This window comes from Labeo rohita, chromosome 3, assembly GCF_022985175.1.
Source record: "Labeo rohita strain BAU-BD-2019 chromosome 3, IGBB_LRoh.1.0, whole genome shotgun sequence".
In the NCBI taxonomy this organism is placed as follows: Eukaryota; Metazoa; Chordata; class Actinopteri; order Cypriniformes; family Cyprinidae; genus Labeo; species Labeo rohita.
Window position 1 is genome coordinate 29553975 of NC_066871.1, and position 15676 is coordinate 29569650.

Sequence of the window (15676 nt, forward strand, 5' to 3'; positions counted from 1 at the left end):
TCAGCAGGTTTAGAAACAGAATAATTATTTATGGGCCTGACTGTGGATATGTGTGTTGTTTGTCATCTTTAGCACTGCCACTACCTACTGTTATGTGTGTACAGAGAGGACATCCAGAAACTTTTTTTTAAGGATCCACACAAAAAGGTGAGATCGTCACATTCTTCTTGATGTCGTTTACATTTGCTATTCTTTTCATGCCTTAGTTTAATTTAAAATATTTTATAAATAGAATAAAATGGATTAAAATAAATAAAACAAATAAAACCAGAAATAGGAGCATTTGTCTCTGACATTCAGCTCATTTTCAGCAACTGCAGCACATTCAATAGGGTAAGATCTGGAACATGTTACATAATAAATTAATCACCAACAAATCAAGAGCTTGTTAAAATGAAGTTGCTTTGCAATGTTATATATTGGACATTATTGATTATTATTGCCGAGATTATTAACTTCACAAGAGGATGTGATTTTTAAAAGATTGATTTATTGATTTATTTTTTTTTTTTTTTTTTTTTACTTTGTTTTCTTGCTCTTTAAAGGACAATGAGTTTGGCCAAATGGGTGCCGGGTTGAAGAAAATGTTTGAGGAAGAGTTCCAGAAAATCTTCAGTATCCAATAACAGCTTTTTTGAATATTTATTAATCTCATTATAATGTATGTAAGATGCATGAAATGCTGCAAAGGACAGGCAATTTGGAGAATGAATGGATGAAGTATATGACTAAGTTCAGGGATGCTCTCTGGCTCTCGAGATCCACTTTGCTGCAGAATTTAGCTCTAACCCTGATCAAAGACACTTAAACATGCTAATCCGTGTCTTCAAGATCATTAGAAAATCACATGTTGGGGGATTTGGCTGTAAGCGCTTAGGGCAAGAAGATGCTTTGTTCAGTGGTGATGCAGCAAGTATTGGATGATGAATCCTTGCTTACTGTGTTCTGCGCGGTGGAGGCTATATTTCAGGGATAGTCAATGTCGGTCCTGGAGTGCCGATGTCCTGCAGAGTTTAGATCCAACCCTAATTAAACACACCTGAACAAGCTAATCAATGTTTTCAGGATTACTAAGGCTACAGGTGAGGGTTTTTTTCAGGATTGGAACTAAACTCTGCAGGACATCGGCACTCCAGGACTGACACTGCTTATCCCTGTTATACTGAATTATCATCCAGTTACCACATCCTCAGACAAAAGTTCAAACAACTGTGAGACACCACATTCTTCAGCTAAGAGCCAGTCATATTTTAGCTCAGTCCAGAACTCTTCAAAAGGGATGAATTCTACAGTTGTATACGTTGAAAGCAGGTGCAATACATAGTAACCCTGTTTTGGACAAGATGGATATCCTGAACTGATGCAAGAGCATCTGAAGTGAAATAAAGTATATTAAAGTTTCATGCAAATTGCCACCTGTCCTCAAACGATACAAAATCTTCATGTCTTCATATCAACGTAAATTCCAATTTTTGGTTCCTTTCTCCATTTGGAGACTGTTTGTCTTGGTATGAGTACTTATGGAAAAGCTGCAAGAGGCTCAGGGCATTTCTGTAGTCTATAGTGTGGACTGTCCATACACTCCACATCTTTCTGAGGTCAGGTATCTTTTACTCTTAGGTTTATCTTTGAGAATTTGATGTTTTGTATTGATTTGATATCTTTGAATTGACTTTGTAATTAGCATGTTACATATTTACCTCATTAATAATAAATGGTTACATTTGATATAATTCTGGCTTACTCTAAAATGATTTTCTCAAGTATATTGAGTAAAGGTGCATGTTACCGCAAATTTGTGTCCAGGGTTAAGTACATGCTAGATCTCAGGTTAGACTGAGTTTAGGGCTGAGTATCAGGTGAGACTAGATTTCTGACTGAACTGCTTGACTTTGGTTAAATAGTTATACAGTTGTGGTTAATAATGGTGCTTTTGTTTCTATAACACTGGGCTAAATGATCTCATAATTGAATTATCTTGCTGCAACCACCCTTATCATATGAAAGCTGGATAATAAGCTTTGCATTGATGTATAGTTTGTTAGGATAGGACAATATTTGGCCGAGATACAACTATTTAAAAATCAGGAATCTGAGAGGAATCTCAAAATATTGAGAAAATTGCCTTTAAAGTTCTTCAAATAATGTTCTTAACAATGTATATGATTAATCAAAAATTAAGTTTTTATACATTTACAGTAGGAATTTTACAAAATATCTTCATGGAACATGATCTTTACTTTAACTTTTTAATGATTTTTGCCATAAAAGAAAAATCAATAATTTTGACCCATAATGTATTTTTGGCTATTGCTACAAATAAACCCCAGCGATTAGATTCTGATGATAATTAGATTATCATCATTTACTCATACTCAAATTGTTCCAAGCCTGTATGAGTTTCTATCTTCTGAAGAAAACAAAAGATGATATTTTGAAGAATGTGGGTAATTGTTATTCAACTGTTTGTGACATTTTATATATATATATATATATATATATATGTATATTCTCTGTATATATATCTGTATGTTTCTCTATGTTCAGGAGAGACATGTACTTTGTCTAACCTATTTCTTATTTGTGTGTGATAAAAACTCATCCTTGTGATTTATGTCAGTCAGATTCTTTTAATTATTATTTATTTATTCTTTTAATTATCTATTTATGATATTGAAAAAGAACTACTGCAAAATATGACAGTTGAATGTACAAAATTTCTAAGCTTTTAATAGTTAATATTAAAATAGTCATAATAATAATAATCATGTGTTGAGAAGTGCTGGTTTGAAAGAATAGTGTGACTAATAATTTTTTTCTATTTGTATTGTTACGTCACTATAAAATCATATGGTTATCCTTCACTTTAATATTCAGTTTCATTTCTGTGTCAGTGTGTATCTGAGGCAAATACAGCAGATCAAAGTTCCCTGTAGGCGCTCTCTTGCGTAATGAAGAGGAGGAGTTTTACTACAGTCTGTTGTTCTGTCATTCTGGTTCCTAGTTTTCTGCTTCCTACCTAAAATAAAAGTCGTTCAGATTCAGAAAATGACCTGTAATTTAAATTCTGAATGACCTGCAAGTAAGTGTTTCTCTATATCTTTAATTTTTTTTAAGTGATCAATTCTGCATTCCTCAGTGACGCATAAAGAAGGCACAACTGCTAAAAGGTGTGGTTAGGTGAAACATGTTAAACGGAAGGAGATTACACTGTGTTTGTATGTGCGTAACAATCTTTGCCTAAGAGAAAGAGGAAACTAGGAAAACTGACAGCAAGTTGTAAACACAGCAAAGTAAGTACAAGTTTAACGTTGCCAGTATTTTCTGGTCTGTGGTTTCTATTCTTTACTTATTCTGTTTGTTTTTTTTTTTTTTTTCTCTATGTCACACTGATTTCAAAAGAACAGTTCAGGAGGCAACTTTCAGTTTTGCGATCACAGCATTTATGTGCACTGTAAAAAGTTAAATGACTGTGCCACATACAGTATAGCCTAGTAATAAAAGAGAATAAATGTAACCTTACTGTAAAATTATATATTACTACTACTTTAATAGATTTATATTTTACATTTAACAATATGTACATGTAACTATATGTAAACTTGCAAAGTTGTATTATAAATTTTATTGTTAAAAGAAGTGACCATCGGTCAATTTGTGTATTTTCCTTTACAGTGAAATATTTCACTTCATTATAAATTTCCTTTATCTGTAAATTACTTTTTATAGACATGTTCATCACTGTAAAAAATGATTCTGAGTTTTAGTCAGGTGGACAAGTTAAATCATGTCCTGTCAACTTTCAGTGTCTCACTACACAATAGGACAAGTTGGAACAACCCCAACTTAAATAGGAACTGAAAACTTTAAATAACATGTTCATATAACAACAAAACATAGGTTCTATCAACTTTCTGTGTAATGCACATGTGCCAGATAGTCTACGTCATGATGACATACTTTTTTAACGAAGTTGGGACAGACACAGATAATTAATGATTAATTAAGTGACGACTGATCATTATTGAAGACATCTGATGTTAACAAGCAGAATCACCAAAGAAGAAAAATCACAATTTTTAAGCAACCATTATCGTGATTAGTATTTGCATTAGTTGGGCTCTTGACATTTCCATTTTTAACTTTAACTTTTCTTTGGCTACTGTGATTGTGTTAAAACAGCCAGACAAGCCAAGAACACAAGTCATCAGGTGGTGATGATTATGTTTTAACATAATCATTTTTTGACCTAAATCATTTAACTCATTTGGAGTTTAATTTTTGAGTTATCTTTCCTTTATTGCAAATATAACTCAGAGATTAGACTCTAAACAAAAGCAGTGATTATAGCCAAATAAAGATTGTCTTGAATAATTAATGTCAGCCTTGTGATTCCACAACAAATGATCTTGTAATTTTATATGTTTTAGAAGAATTTCTTACAAGCTGTTCTGATTTAAAAAAAAAAAAAAAAAAAAAAAAAAAAAAACTTTCTGAAAAAGTCTGTTTGTTTAGGTACACACAGACATCAAGAACCAGTGTATGAATCTCAGCAACGGTGACAAACAGCATATTCAGATAAACAGATCAACTCTGAACATCACAAAACAAGCTACCAAAAGTCACATAAAAACAACGAAAACAAAAGAAAGTAGTAAGAATAAAAGAAATTACAAAGTCAATTCAGCTCATAATTTATTCATGCCACAATGCATGATGGGAGCCATGGATTAGTTCTGACTGGCTACAACATGCTTTTTAATTGATACAGTTCTTTGGTTCAATTTACTGCAAGTTATTTCAACAACTATATATAAGTTGAGTGAACTTAACACCTAGTGTTTGCTAAACTTAAAGTCAATGCAACAAAATGACTTGACTAAGTCAAGTTGTGTCAACAAATCATTTTTTACAGTTATGTATCATATCATTGTTGTAACCTATTTTGATTCATCATTACATAAACAGAAAGAAAGTTCACATGATCATGTTTAAAATTGATGTTTTTACACATGAAAAATGTATAATTAATGTCACATGTTTTTCAGAGAACCACAGGACATGGAAGAAGAGTCGAACATAGACACAACCTCTGACTCAGAAACTGAATCAGAATGGGATCTAAAGAGTAGCACCGGATCTGACAGTCTGAGTGAGAATGACAGCTCGAAGAATGTAAAACGAGGGAAAAAAAGAAAACATGACTGTAAACAGACAGGGCCATCTTCCCTCTGTACACCCAAGAAGAGACAAGCTGAAGGTACTAAAGTCCACAAATGAGCTTTCCAAAGTACAGTATATTTAGGTGGTTACATTACAAAACAATTAGATGAATTCTGAAGAGATTCATTAATGCTGCTCTGCTTGTAATGTGACTGAGTTGAAGCTGTATTGATGTCTAAAATAAGTTTTGTTTAAATTTATATATATATAAATTTGTTTAATAGAACAGGTCTGTGCGATATTTGATATTTGTGATATTTGTTTCAGATTCCAGCCTGTATTTGACACAACTTTTTGGAAACGTATCTGAACTTCCTGTCACATGTGGAGATAAAAAAGGCATTCTGCATGTGAAGAAATATAATAACAGTAGGTGCACTTATGGATTTAATATACATGTGTAGAGTCACCCGATGAAGAATGTCTTAAAGACATAATCGTGGAGTGTCTATGTTCAAAACACTTGCTCTAAAACAAGTCCTAAAGTAAGTTCAGTATTATTTCAGATAAATATTATCTGTTTTAGATAAATTATATCTGTTTTCAGTGGAGAAGTGCATCTTTAGTGAAGACCAGTGGTTCAAGCCCAGCGAATTTGAGAGGTTTGGTGGCAAGGAGAGAAGCAAAAAGTGGAAGACCAGCATCTTCTGTAATAATAATCCACTCCAGAAATTCATAGAGGTACATAAAATGGTTTAAATAATCCACAATCAAGCGCAATTATAAGCATTCAATTATTGCCAAAAGGTTACGTTATTAATAAACGTAAATTTCTGAGTGTTAATTCAAATAAAACAATAACATATATCAGTGTTGATAAGCTGAACACGTCTTCCATCCATAGGCTGGACTTCTGTCATCCTTTAAGAAAAGTGGGGTTAAGAATAAACAGGTTTGACTGTTTTTGTATAACTAGCTCAAATATATATATATATATATATATATATATATATATATATATATTTTTTTTTTTTTTATTCTAAATAAAAGGTATTACATTGTTCTTGTATATTCACTTCTGTTCCACAGAATGACTCTCCTGAATCCTCACCTGTTGTTGACAGACTCAGAAAAGGAAAGGTTAGATCTTGATAACTTTGACTTTAAAGGGATAGTTCACCCAAAAATGAAAATTCTGTCATTAATTACTCATCCTCATGTCATTTTGAAAACCTGTAAGTCCTTCGTTTCTTTTTGGGAAACACAAATTAAGATATTAATCCAAGAGCTTTTTGACTGAATAGACAGCAACCGTAATGTTGAAGCTATGAGAATACGTTTTGTGCTCAAAGAAAACAAAAATAACTTTATTCAACAATTTCTTTTCTTCCATGTCAGTCTAATGTAGAACCTGGATGCACTGCTCCTTGTTTACAAGCAGAGGAAGACACTTTCTGTACATAAAACAGTGACAGATTGGATGACTTGCAATTTTTTGCCCAGCCTTACTTATTTGAACCAGAATACACAGACGAAGAACTAAAAGAGACAGACATTCTATGTCTGAATGTGCTGTGGTACTCTTATGAACATGCATCTAAGACTGACATGGAAGAGAAGAAATTGTTAAACAAAGTTATTTTTGTTTTCTTTGTCCACAAAAAGTAGCTTCATAACAATACGGTTGAACCACTAATGTCATATGGACTGTTTTAACTGTTTTAATGTCCTTACTACCTTTCTGGGTCTTGAACATGTCAGTCACATTGCTGTCTATGCAGGGTTAGAAAGCTCTCAAATTTCATGAAATTCAGATATCATTTTATGATTTCAGATATCTTAATTAGCGTAGATGAACAAAGGTCTTACGCGTTTGTAACGACATGAGAGTGAGTAATTAAAGATTAAAAACTATCTCCTTAAAGGAGAAGTTCACTTCCAGAACAAAAATTGACAGATAATGTACTCACCCATTGTCATCCAAGATGTTCATACAGTTTAAATACTTATTAATCTTAAACACTCGTCTTGCCTTGCTCTCCCTGAACTCTGTGTATTCTGACTCAAGACAGTTAGGGTATGTCGAAAAACTCCAATCGTATTTTCTCCTTCAACTTCAAAAATCATTTCAAAATCATCCAACATCGCTGCAGAAGTACTGACCCAGTCTTTGCAAAGAAGATCAAACACCCTTAACAAAAAAGGTAAAACAGCGATATAGGGTGATTTTAAAGTTGAGGGAAAAAATGAGATAGGAGTTTTTCAACATACCCTAACTGTCATGAACTGGAAAAAATCTGTCAATTTTTGTTCTGAAAGTGGACTTCTTCTTTAACTTAATTCCTGATGATTTTACATTTAAACTAAAAAAAAAAAAAAATCCAGACAGAGATTAGATGTTTAGGACACAGAATCTCAGCTAAATTGACTTGCCTGCATCTCTTAATTTTCACAGTATCAGAGGCAGCTGTTCCCCTCCTGCTCCGGTCAGTATAATAGTGACCCATAACAATATGCTTATTAATATCAGCCGTTTCTGTTGCAGTCTTTATATTCTGTTTCCTCAGTGTTTCTGCATTTGTTGTAGAATTAAATGGCAGGAACGGTGATGACAATGGCAAAGTTCTTGATGAGGATAATGAAGATATTATTGACATGACCATGTTTGATGGTACAACCCTACCTGTTACCTGTTGTTCTGGCTCTGGCGTCCTACACAAAAATCGCTTTGCCACAGGTGTGTGAGTGAGCATATATATACTAAAAATAGAATAATATATATAACGTGTTTGTATAATGTGTGTATTTTTACATTTAGAATATTTGGACACTTTAGGCACACCTAAAAATGCCTGGAGATTGCAGACAAAATACAAAAGTGCCATTTATTCTTAAGAAAGTTAGCACACACATATGAGCAAAGTATGTCACAGAAATCACCAAAAACACCAGCTGATTAAAAGTCTTGGAGCAACAATGAAGCTATGTTAAGCTCTGGCAACATTTCTTAGTTTTTAGTTTGTTATTTTGTATCTACTGCAGTGGCATTTAGGCATTTATGTGTGACTTATAGATGCTCAAATATGTCTTGGACTAATGCATAGCTGAGTTTCTTAAAGTATAGCACAGAGCTTTTGTGTTGTTATTCCAGGGCACTGTGGGAGATGCATAAGAACAAAAGACTTCTGGCTGACACCTGAGGAGTTCATCAGAGTGAGCAAACCGGATGGAACATGGAGAAAAGACATTTTATCCAATGGGGTACCTCTGGGGAAACTTATAATGGTAAAAAATGAATTGTATGTGTGTGTGTGTTAGGTTAAGCAGACAAATTGTAATGCTTAAAATGAATTGTGTGTGTGTGTGTGTGTGTGTGTGTGTGTGTGTGTGTGTGTGTATGTGTGTGTGAAAGTTAGGGTATGTCAAAAAATTCCCATCTCATTTTCTCCCTCAACTTTAAAATTGCCCTATATCCCTGTTTTACCTTTTTTGTTAAGGGTGTTTGGTCTTTGCAAAGACTGGGTCAGTACTTCTGCAGCGATGTAGGATGATTTTGAAATGATTTTTGAAGTTAAAGGAGAAAATATGATTGGAGTTTTTCGACAGTCAAGTAAAAAAGTTAGGACATCCTATTGAATTACATGGTTTTCTGTATCAGGATATAATAAAAATTATCTGGTCCTTGGCAGGTCTTAAAATTTGGAAAATAAATCCTCAGATAAACATCATCACATGGCATATCACAAAGTGACATTATTTATTTAAGAAAAATACAGCCAAGAGGAAATAGGCCATGTGTGACAAAGTTAGGACACCCTACACTCTTAAAAATAAAGGTGCATTAAAAGGATCTTCACAGTGATGCCATAGAAAAAGCATTTTTGGTTCCACAAAGAACCATTCAGTCAAAGGTTCTTTAAAGAACCATCTCTTTCTTACCTTTTTATAATCTGAAGAACCTTCTTGCACCACAAAGAACCTTTTGTGAAACATAAAGGTTCTTCAGATGTTAAAGATTCTTTATGGAAGCACCTTTATTTTTAAGAGTGTATGAGTCAGTTGCCTGTAGATGCACTTTTAGCAATAACTTGCAGCATTCATTTTCTGTGTGACTTTATCAGTCTCTCACATTGTTCTGGAGGAATTTGGACCACTCTTCTTTTCAGCGTTGCTCCAGTTTATTGAGGTTTGTGGGCATTTGCGTATGTACAGCTCTCACCACAGCATTTGAGTCAGGATGAGCTCTGGACTTTGACTGGGCTATTGCAACACCCTGATTCTTTTCTTTTCTGCAATTCTGTTTTAGATTTGCTGGTGTGCTTGGGATCATTGTCCTGTTGCATGACCCAAATTAGACCCAACTTTAGATGTCGGACAGATGCCCGACTCTAGAATACTTTGATATACAGAGGAGTTCATGGCCAACTCAATGACTGTGAGGTGCCCAGGTCCTGTGGCTACAAAACAAGCCCAAAATGACCAGCCCTCCTCCAGCATGCTTGTCTTTTGGTATGAGGTGTTTGTGCTGATATGCTCTTTAGGTTTTCACCAAACTTGGTGCTGTGCATTATGGCCAAACATCTCCACTTCGGTCTCGTCTGTTCAAAGGACATTATTCAAGAAGACTTGTGTTTTGTTCAGATGCAACTTTGCAGACCTAAACTGTGCTGCAATGGGACGTCCACTCCTGGAAGGAGAGGTGTCTGTTTTAAATGTCTTCCACTTGTGAATAACATCAAATAGTTTGGAAATGGCCGTATTACTCTTCTCAGATTGATGGCAGCAGCAATTGCTTCTCTAAGATGATTGCTGATGTCTTACCTCCTTGGCATTGTGTGAACACACACCTGAAGGCTCCAGACCAGCAAACTGCCAAAGCTTATGCTTTTATAGAGGTGCTCAGACTTGTTGATGATCAGTTAATCAAAGGTATTTAATTAGCAGTGCTTGACTGTTATTTACCCTCTTAATTCCAATGTTAACAGTAAAGGTGTCCTAATTTTGTCACACATGGCTTTTCCATTTTGGCTTTATTATTGTTCAGTAAATAATGACACGGTGCAATTTGTCATGTGTTGTTGTTCATCGGGTTTTATTTTCTAAACTTTAAGACCAGCCAAGAACCAGTATTTTGATGATGTCCTGATACGGAAAACCACAGAATTCAATAGGGTGTCTTAACTTTTTCACATGACTGTATATATAGTAATATCAATCAAACTGCAGTTATATATTATTAAGTATACTTCTTATATTTATTAAGTTGACTATAACAGCACATCTATTGTTTTTGTTATTATTCTTTATTATTTTATAGAATCTTCATAGAGAAATGTATACATATGTGTATCATACTTGTCCCGTTGCACATGACATTTACATTTAAACTCTCTGAAATAATTGACACTTCATTCTTACATGCTTTTCAGAAAGGAGTTCTGGAACTGCATATGATAAACTGTGATTGTAATGTTTGTGAAGACCTCAATCAGTACCTAGTAAGATACCATCACCTACAATTACAGCCATGTCAGGACATCAACATATAAACTAAATATCACTAAATATCCTCTGTGAACTCCTGTCCCAGCAGAATGATGACGCGTGTTTCATATGCGACTCTGAGGGAGATCTTGTGTGCTGTGATGATTGTCCACGAGCTTTTCATTCACACTGTCACCTACCAGCTGTAGATGGAGACTCATCTGGGTGAGAGAGAGAGAGAAATCATGCTAGAGCAGACAGACTGAACATCTGACTGTGTGTGATATTGTGTGTTTTGTGTTTACAGAAGCAAGTGGAGCTGCACGTTTTGTGGAATGAAGAACATGAAAAGTTCTAGTCAAAAGACCCATCAGGATGTTTTGAGCAGTCCAGTCTCTCAGTACACACCGGTAAAGTATATGAAAAATTTTTAGCCCATACACTGGAAGTCAGTGGGGTCCAAAACAACATTTCTTACATTTTTTAACACTTACAGTCTGGTTGATTCTCTTCTAGCACTGCCAGTACCTGCTGTTACACCTGCTACATGAGATTATGACTGACCCCTGTACCAATGTAAATCTCATATTCAAGAGGGTCACTTGACTCTTAATCATTATTTAAAGCTTTTATATGTAATATGTATATGTATATTTAATGCCAACAGCATGTAATGTCTGCACTGCTGGTGTCTAGGTTTCAGGATACAGTGAGAACATCTGTGGTCCCATGATGCTGGGCAGAGTAAAAATGAACTTGGAGAATAATGACTATAAAACAGTGGAAGAGTTTGTCTCAGATATTGAACTCATTTTCAGCAACTTTTGCACTTCCAATAGGGTGAGCATTATTGTGAGCAACCTTTAATAATGACAGCAGTCTTAACCATTTGCACTTGTCATCTTATTTTTACAGGCTAAATTCTGTCTATTTTCTATCTTTCACTTTTCTGTAGGATAATGACTCCAGCAGAATGACTTCTAGGCTGAAAGAAGTATTCAAAAGGGAGTTTGAAAGCATCTTTAATATCACGCTGTAGCAAAAAGACTTTTGCTAGACCTTATATGGTGGCATTTATGTGTACAAAAATAACAGAAAAATAAAAACTGTGCAGTTATAACAATTGTGAGCAAATTTGTCATTCATTGTGGGTGGAGCTGGTGAGGTGTAAAAGACAGTAAGGAGATCGGGGTGAGTTGAGTTGATTTTTTTAGTTGACTTCTTTAAAGTGAGCACTTGAAAGTAATGTACACTTAAATATGTACATTCATTTTTATTCTCACTCTTGGAGGTAAGTAATCATTTCAATTATACCTAAAAAGGGGAAAGATAAAACTCTTTGTAGCTCATGTAGAGCTGTGTCAGTTGTGAATGTAGATTATAAATATTTGCTTTAGTTCAAGGCAAAAGACTGATGATTGTTAGTATGTCTCTAATCCAGATAAATCACCTTATAATTTATTTGTTCTTTCTGAAGGGTACAGACAGTTTTCTAAATACAAATTAAAAATACAAAACATTTTGTCATTTTGTTTTAACCTAACAAAGAAACACAAGTATAAGTTTAATATTAATTTGAAACTAAATTCATGTAAAATATATGCGAATAAGGCTAACACAAAAACAGAGTTGTATTAGAGGAACTATAATATAATAAATGATAAAATTAAATATGATCTTAAGCATTGCTCCTTCCTCCCATATTTAGGTTTTACCTCAAGAACTGAAAGCATGAAATAGAATGCTATACCTTCTCCAAGTGCTCTCTGTGGAAATACCCCTTAAACAACCTCATGACTGGGGTAAACACTTTTGTATGTTAATTTGGAATTAGGTATAATTGCAGCTGAATAAAAGTAAGAGAAATGTCCCTCCATAATCTGAAAGATTATTACTATGCCACATGATCAAGACCACTGTGTGAGAAGTGGAGACAAAATTGAAGGAAACAGAACATGAGACTCAAGGGATGCCAGTTCAAGCTTTTACAGGTGAAAGATTGATTTTCTGAAGGCAGATCCATTATCTTAACTCACTAACTCAGTTTACTTTAAAAATCTGGTTTACCAGGTTAAGGAACTTCATTTGGAGAAGCAAATTCATATTTTGAACTTCATGGCACATGACCCATACTTTAAACCAGGGACAATGAACCACAGGTTCAAACAATGGGTTTATTCAGGAATCTCCTCATTTTGTAGAAAGTGCCGGGAGTTCTGCTGGGAAAATTTGACTTGATTTATTACACCGAGGACATTAAGACATTACAAATGAGGGTTCTCTATCCATGTTGGAGGAATTGTGGAGTTGAGGAGGCACATCATCTGCATATATTCTGACAGTGCTCAGAGATTAGTAGTTTTTGGGAAGTTGTGTGGTCTATTACCAGAATGTTTACTTTCGGTATCAAAGTCATTGAAAGTTCTATACTTATTCTATAATTCTTAACATCCCACTTATAAATGTTGCAGGGAAATAAAGTTTCTTAAAGGGCCAATTTTCAGAACAAAATTAACAAAAAAATTGTGTTTAGTCACTGGCTCAACTTAACCCAGGACTTTTGGCTTAAATTACCCCACTTCTATTTCTATACTTCTATCATCCAGCAGTTTAGAGCTAACATCATGCTGACAGTATAGTCTCAAAATTTCCTAAAGCACAAACACATGTGTGATGTTTTTTCTTCAGATTTGACAGACATATGACGCACAAGCCTTTGAACATACAAATCACTTTGGTCTTTCAAATATATGAAGAGTTCAGATGCAAAACCAGCTAAAAGCCATCTCAGTCAAAAATGAGATAATGATACTGAGTGAATGCTCTCGACACATAGTATATGTCCATCAAATACTTTAACTTCAAACGCGTTAAATTCCAGCCTCAGCCCAATCAGAAGTACCAGTACTTACATAGAAACCTATACAAAGTAGCCAGAAAGAAATGCGAATTTTAAAGAAATACATCAGATGGATTTAGGGGTTGTTGCATCTGAACTCTTCATATAGTATTAATAGTATGTTAATACTAAATGTTTCATGGATCGTGTTTAAGAAAGTTTACGGAATGCATGAGGTGGATCAGGTTTGATCACATTTTGGACACGTGCAAATTTAATTTACTTTATTTAAAGCCCAGTGTATTTCCCAGTTTAAAGTGAAAAACTGTTGTTTTTTTTTTTTGTTTTTTTTTGTACTCAACATATAATTTCTGAGAAGTGTGGACTCTAATGGTAGGCTAATGTACTGTTTTTATTTTATTCAAATATTAGCCTCAACAATATTTCATTTTTTTATTGTTTTGTTATATTGATATGTTGTTTTACTGTTTCATTTTAGTGCAATTCAAAAAGAATGAATTTTCCTACACACTGTAAAAAAATAAAAAACAATTTGTTGAGTCATCTTAAAATAATTTGTTACCCTGCTGCCTTAAATTTTTAAGTTCAGTCAACTAAAATAAGTTTAGTCAACTTGAAATGTTAAGTTGGACTAAGTAACAACTTAGATATTTGTGTTTGCTGCCTTAAAATTTTAAGTTGATTCAACTCAAATATCTAAGTTGTCACTTAGTATAATTTAACATTTTTTTTTGAGTTGACAGAACTTAAAATTTTTAGGCAGCCAGGTTACAAATTATTTTAAGTTGACTCAACAAATTGTTTTTTTACAGTGTAGTTGAACCTTGAAGTTTTTGAAGGTTGTAACTATTCCTGTTATCAGTTCTGTAACCTAATCTGAACTACATTTCCCATCATTCCTCCTGCTGTTCACCTTCTCATTGTCACTGGTTAAAATGACTCACCACACACAGACACAGAGATTGTCTAGTCTTGTCTAAGACCTAACAGATATTCTCCTTGGATTGTTATTCACCTGAAGCCTACTTACCTGTTGTTTGTTTCCACACCCAAGTCTCCATTCTACGATTTCCAGTGTCCAGTTCTGTGTCTCTAGTCTCTAGCTCTGTGTTTCCATCTCCAAGTGTGGTGTGTTCATCCTACAAGAAAAGAAAGTGTTTACCTCTTCATCAGTGCCTGTAAACGTATGTGTGCGTGGCATCTCACCTGTCTGATGCCATTGTGTTCAATAAAGCCTGCTCGAACTTTACTTACCATCTCTATGGTCTGTGTAATACATACATACATACATACATTGCTGTCCTTCTCAAAGACAGCCCTCAGAATATTTTTGTATCCTGTGCTGCTTCCTTACCTCCCACAGGCCACACATGAATCAGTGGTAACATGACAAGACATGACATGCTGCTTTTCATATTTGTAAAATACTCAACCAGGAAGATTTGAGCTGGCTGTGTGAGAAAAATTGAAGCTCTCAGGTAAAGGTGTTTTGTATCCTGTAACAGAATATCATACCAGGGTGCACTTTTTTATTGATCAAACTTTTTTTTAGTATTGTCAATATATTGAAACAAGCACAGTTGTCATGGCAGAAGAGGAAACGTGATGACACACAGACACAGGTGAAAAGTGATAGTCTGGCTTAAAAAAAAAAAAAAAATGACATCTGCTATTCATAAACTTAACGTAACGCAACCCTGTGAATAACCAAGCTGATTCATCATCACAAAGCACTAACAGCCACATAACGGAAACAGACACTGAAAAAGGTGAGCTTTGCCAGACATTTTAGGTTGTACAGACTTAACTTAAATTCACAATATGAATGGATTTTATTAACTGATGTAATGTTAATATACCAACCTATTAAAGTACTAATATCTATTTTGAACCACTGTAATACACTGACAACCACCAAAAATCTGGTGGTGATGAGGAAGTAACATGATGAATCAAGGCTCATCACAAGCCGCTTTTCCACAAGCTCAGGAGGGAAATACTTGTATATAGACGGCATGCTGTGCCATTAACACAAATACCAAACATCATCATGGTAACACATATGATACTGAAATAATGCAATAAACATTCATTTAACAGCATTAGATGTAAGACAAACCATATTGCACGTAACTGATAAGAAAAAAAATAAGAAGAAACAGATATTTC

The 15676-nt window shown here is 34.3% G+C and overlaps 1 protein-coding gene across 5 annotated transcripts; it reads left to right on the forward strand.

Moving 5' to 3' along the window:
- Positions 1 to 265: 265 nt before the first annotated feature.
- sp100.4 (SP110 nuclear antigen, tandem duplicate 4) lies at positions 266 to 11770 on the forward strand. 5 transcript variants are annotated; one of them, XM_051098178.1, is made up of 17 exons: positions 266 to 333; positions 546 to 615; positions 2878 to 3082; positions 5049 to 5260; positions 5491 to 5592; positions 5771 to 5904; positions 6068 to 6115; positions 6253 to 6303; positions 7619 to 7649; positions 7751 to 7900; positions 8315 to 8448; positions 10593 to 10661; positions 10754 to 10872; positions 10955 to 11057; positions 11164 to 11223; positions 11344 to 11487; positions 11603 to 11770. In XM_051098178.1, the coding sequence occupies exons 3-17, from the start codon at positions 3072 to 3074 to the stop codon at positions 11684 to 11686; spliced, it is 1452 nt and encodes a 483-aa protein (XP_050954135.1). In that variant the 5' UTR covers positions 266 to 333; positions 546 to 615; positions 2878 to 3071; the 3' UTR covers positions 11687 to 11770. The 5 variants fall into 5 exon arrangements, with proteins under 5 accessions (XP_050954135.1, XP_050954154.1, XP_050954162.1 ...); XM_051098197.1 differs by lacking the exons at positions 266 to 333; positions 546 to 615 and having other exon boundaries at positions 2923 to 3082; positions 10958 to 11057; XM_051098205.1 differs by lacking the exons at positions 266 to 333; positions 546 to 615 and having other exon boundaries at positions 2924 to 3082; positions 10757 to 10872; positions 10958 to 11057.
- The last annotated feature ends 3906 nt before the right edge of the window (positions 11771 to 15676 follow it).